The sequence below is a fragment of the Lolium rigidum genome, chromosome 1, assembly GCF_022539505.1.
Source record: "Lolium rigidum isolate FL_2022 chromosome 1, APGP_CSIRO_Lrig_0.1, whole genome shotgun sequence".
NCBI classification, from domain to species: domain Eukaryota; kingdom Viridiplantae; phylum Streptophyta; class Magnoliopsida; order Poales; family Poaceae; genus Lolium; species Lolium rigidum.
The window spans coordinates 65,585,687-65,590,906 of record NC_061508.1 but is presented as its reverse complement, the minus strand read 5'-3'; the positions used below and the strand labels follow the sequence as shown (position 1 = coordinate 65,590,906).

General features: G+C 51.9%; 1 protein-coding gene across 1 annotated transcript; it reads right to left on the bottom strand.

Annotated features, from left to right (window-relative positions):
* Positions 1-3,460: 3,460 nt before the first annotated feature.
* On the bottom strand, positions 3,461-4,978 carry LOC124674747 (UDP-glycosyltransferase CGT-like). The gene has a single exon (XM_047210803.1). It carries the CDS (start codon positions 4,949-4,951, stop codon positions 3,599-3,601), a length of 1,353 nt encoding a protein of 450 aa, XP_047066759.1. The 5' UTR covers positions 4,952-4,978; the 3' UTR covers positions 3,461-3,598.
* Positions 4,979-5,220: the final 242 nt, after the last annotated feature.

Sequence of the window (5,220 nt, the reverse complement as noted above, 5' to 3'; positions counted from 1 at the left end):
TCCGACGTATCGATAATTTCTTATGTTCTATGCCATATTATTGATGATACCTACATGTTTTATGCACACTTTATGTCATATTCGTGCATTTTCCGGAACTAACCTATTAACAAGATGCCGAAGTGCCGGTTCCTGTTTTCTCGCTGTTTTTGGTTTCAGAAATCCTAGTAACGAAATATTCTCGGAATTGGACGAAACGAAGACCCAGGGGCCTATTTCGCCACGAACCTTCCAGAAGACCGAAGAGCATACGAAGTGGGGCCACGAGGTGGCCAAACCATAAGGCGGCGCGGCCTAGGGGGGGCCCGCGCCGCCCTGTGGTGTGGGCCCCTCGTCAGCCCCCCGACTCTGCCCTTCCGCCTACTTAAAGCCTCCGTCGCGAAACCCCTGAGGCGAAAAACCACGATACGGAAAACCTTACCGAGACGCCGCCGCCGCCGATCCCATCTCGGGGGATTCTGGAGATCTCCTCCGGCACCACTGCCGGAGAGGGGATTCATCTCCCGGAGGACTCTACACCGCCATGGTCGCCTCCGGAGTGATGAGTGAGTAGTTCACCCCCGGACTATGGGTCCATAGCAGTAGCTAGATGGTTGTCTTCTCCTCACTGTGCTTCATTGTTGGATCTTGTGAGCTCCCTAACATGATCAAGATCATCTATCTGTAATACTCTATGTTGTGTTTGTCGGGATCTGATGGATAGAGAATATCATGTTATGTTAATTATCAAGTTATTACATATGTGTTGTTTATGATCTTGCATGCTCTCCGTTACTAGTAGAGGCTGCGGCCAAGTTTTTGCTTTTAACTCCAAGAGGGAGTATTTATGCTCGATAGTGGGTTCATGCCCGCATTGACACTCGGGACAAGTGATGTAAAGTTCTAAGGTTGTGTTGTGCTGTTGCCACTAGGGATAAAACATTGGCGCTATGTCCGAGGATGTAGTTGTTGATTACATTACGCACCATACTTAATGCAATTGTCTGTTGCTTTGCAACTTAATACTCGGAAGGGGTTCGGATGATAACTCTGAAGGTGGACTTTTTAGGCATAGATGCAGTTGGATGGCGGTCTATGTACTTTGTCGTAATGCCCAATTAAATCTCACTATACTTATCATGCCATGTATGTGCATTGTTATGCCCTCTCTATTTGTCAATTGCCCGACTGTAATTTGTTCACCCAACATGCTTTTATCTTATGGGAGAGACACCTCTAGTGAACTGTGGACCCCGGTCCATTCTTTAATACTCGAAATACAAATCTGCTGCAATACTTGTTTTTATCGTTCTCTCTCGCAAACAATCATCTTCCACACAATACGGTTAATCCTTTGTTACTGACAAGCCGGTGAGATTGACAACCTCAACTGTTTCGTTGGGGCAAAGTACTTTGGTTGTGTTGTGCAGGTTCCACGTTGGCGCCGGAATCCCTGGTGTTGCGCCGCACTACATCCCGCTGCCATCAACCTTCAACGTGCTTCTTGGCTCCTCCTGGTTCGATAAGTTTCTTTCTGAGGGAAAACTTGCTGCTGTGCGCATCATACCTTCCTCTTGGGGTTGCCCAACGAACGTGTGAAATACACGCCATCACACCTAGAAAGCTGTATGAGGGGGAACACTCGATTCGGCTGTTTCTCGACAGTCACCCTTGTCTCGCGCCTGTTTGGAAAAATTGTGCCCAACTGGTGCGAGGCAGGGATGGCGGGAGCCCGTGCGCAGCCGAAAAAATATGACGGGAGAAATTCGATCACCTCCCGCTGATACTCCTCTCCTATTTACGCCTCTCCGCCTCACTGCCCAATGTCTTCCACCATTCCCCCCCCTTTCGAGCTCCCCTTCCATAGTTGTTCGTTGGCCACCATGGTAAGGGACGGTCTCTTCTTAGGCCGGTGGAGCTCCACCGTGGCAGTTCATCCTCCTACGCCTCGTCGACATGTCGTCTTCTTCCTTGCTAGGACCGATCGTCATATTACTCGTGAGTACCTTCCAACCTAGCTTAGATCTAGACTACGACGGCTGCTATCTGTAAGGCTAGAGCAACTTCACTTAGTTCATGGTTCAATCTGGTAGTTCTGCTAAGTTCTTGCTTCGATCTGTGAGAGCAGAGTAGTTCTGCTAAGTTCTTACTTCGATCTGTGAGAGTACGAGTAGTTCTGCTAAGTTTACGCCTCGATCCGTGAGAGTAGAGTGGATGGCTATGATTTCGAGTCGGCGTATTTTTATGGAACACCTTGTTCTGTGTTTTCTAAGCTGTGTCGTTCATGTATAAGTGCAATAATTGGTACGGAGATTGGTTCTACGACGTGTGCAACTTTTCCTTGTACTAGCTTTGCATTTATGTATGGCAGCAGCGTAGAAGATTAGTATTGTCTTTGTTCATAGTCTCTACACATAAGTTGTTTGCTAGTTTCATGAAGCTTGTTACCACGTATGCTTGCTTGCTTACCATTGTCAATGATGTTGGCCTATTAGCTTGGTACCAACATGCTTACCATTGTTTTTGCACTTTGATACTTTGATTATTCTATAGGACGTCTAGTCCCCCGATTTGCTGGCGAACTCTGTGATGCCGGCTCGGCCACTCTGGTACATCCCAGCGCAGGATAGGTACTGCATCATAGATCACAAGCCATCGCCATGAGCATCCCGGTGCTCCGAGCCACCTCATGGCCAGATCACAAGGCACAGACGAATAACAGGTATCTTGCGATGACCCCTGCTGAAAGCATGGACTGGTTCATTGCCTTCGTGATGAAGTATTACTCTGAGGAGCTGGAGCATTGGATGCTTGTTGCTTTGCTTGTTTTGATAATGATGATGAACATCGCATCCATGATGTTATTTTGGGAGTAGCTAGGTTTGATCTGAACTGATTACAAGTCTGTATATTTTGCGAGGTGGTATTTATATAACCCCTCGGTTGATGAACTCACAAGCTGTTGTTCGTAAACTCGTGGTGCAACACTATGATCCACTGGTAGAACTATTATTATTGTTATTGTTATTATTATTATTATTATGCTAGCTTTGCTGATTATGTGATCTATAGTAGTCGTCATGTCATTTTCTATTGCGCCGAACACCTTATGGGCATATACAAGCTCACCAAGAAGGGGACGAGGTTATGTACTCGACAAACAAGCTGGCAAACAAGCTGTAAACCAAACAGCCGTGCCATTTGTTGAAACACGATTTTTAGGAAAGCAAACGCCGAGGACTTTGTTTCACAACTAATGCAGAGTAGAAATTATTTATAACCAAATAAATTGCACAACAATAATTAGAGGTTGCATAACTTCATACATCATTCACGGAGCCATATCTCACAGAGGCGAGAAAACCATGCTAGCAACCAATCACACACACCCTAAGTGTATGTACGACCGTACATATTTGTGTATTGTGTTGTGTTTCGAATTTGCAACAGGGCCGCAACACCGTACCCTACCTGACCTATGTCAGTTTCAGATGTGACACTTATTTTTGCGAATACAGACGTGACACGTTCTTTTGTAAAAACCTAGCGATCGAAGGAGAGCAACAGCTCGTACTCGTACAAACAGTCCATTGAGGAGAGGAGTACCCAACAGCTAGCGCTAAGTAGCCTTGAGCGTGGCAAGAAACTCCTGCATGTTCCGGTAGCTGGAGCCACCTTGGGCGACGGCCTTGGTGGCCTCCTCCCGGACCTTGGCCGCCCTCGCCGAAATCGCCTCATCTCCCATCACCTGCTTCACCTTCTCCCCTATCTCCACCCCGCTCACCACCGCGTTCCCCTCCCAGCTCCAGTGCTCCATCCACAGCCCGAAACCGCCGCTCCTTATCACCGTCGCGATCAGCCGCTGGTCGCCCAACGTCGGCCACGCCAGCATCGGCACACCGTACATGGCCGACTCCGTCACCGAGTTCCACCCGCAGTGGCTCAGGTACAACCCAATGGCGGGGTGCTTCAGGACAGCCTCCTGGTCCACCCAGTCCTTGGTCACCAAGCCACGCCCCTGCACGCGGCCCAAGAACCCGCCGCCCAGCACGTCCGTCAGCTCGGCCGTGTCCTCGCGGTCCACCACCGTGGTCTTCACCACCCACAGGAACCGGCAGCCGCTGGCCTCCAGCCCGGCGCCGATCTCACGGATCTGGTCCAGCGCCGCGGCGCTACGGTTGCCGAACGCCACGTACACCACCGATCGCGCCGGCTGCTCATCGAGCCAGGCGATAGGTGATGAAGCGCCGCCCACCGTCTCGTCGCTCCCCGCCGTGCTCGTCGACTTGAGCGGGCCGACGGCGAACACCGGCGGGAATCCGGAAACGACCTTGCCGCTGCGCAGGGCAGCGAGTGCGTCCGGCTCCAAGGCGTCGAACGTGTTGACCAGAATGCCGTCTGCCTCCGCGATCAAACGGCCGTTGGCGATGAACTGCTTGGTGAAGAGGCTGTCGGGGTTGCGCAGCACCTGCGGCGGGTAATCCACCGGGATGTGTCCAATGCCGGGGATGTTGACGTCGCCGGCAAGGTGGTTTGTGCTGGCTGCGTCAAGGTAGGTGGGGAAGTAGGCGAGGAATGACAGCATGGTTGCGCAGGAGCTGAAGAGGATGTGGCATGGAAGGTGCAGATCGTCTTTAGCTATCGGGATTAGTTGGGAAGCCAAGGTGACGTCCGTGACGATGGCCGACGCGCGCTGGGTGTTCCCGACGATCAGAGGGCCGAGGAGGTGAGCCGAGCGGCGCAGGGACTCCCACCGTAGGAGGAAGGGGTCAGTGCCCGCAAAGGCGGCTTCGTCGAACGGCAGGAGGTTGAAGTCGATGCGTCGGATGGCGGGAAAGGCGGCGAAGAGGCCGGTGAAGTGGTCGGCCTCGGCCGCTGACACCGTCGGCAGGGCGGTGACCACGGAGATGTCCACCCCTCCCGTGTCGGCGAGAGCGGCGATGAAGCGGGTGAAAGGGAGGAGGTGGCCCATGCCGGCGCTCGGGATGAACACTAGATGCGGTGAGCACCTGCCTTGCAGGTTCCCGGAGCTCGGCGTCGCCGCCGCGAGAGCCATTGTCGAACACTTTGCTGGATGACCACGAGGCGCGGGGAACTGGTGTGTGTTTAGTGTCGAGAGTGTTCATCCCGAAGAAGCAATCATCGGCTGGTTTTAATGGCAGATCTAGCAGCAGATTCAATGTCTTTGTCATGGTTGTGGGGTCGCCGTTGTTGTTGTTGTCCTGATGAGTGCAGAGTGCT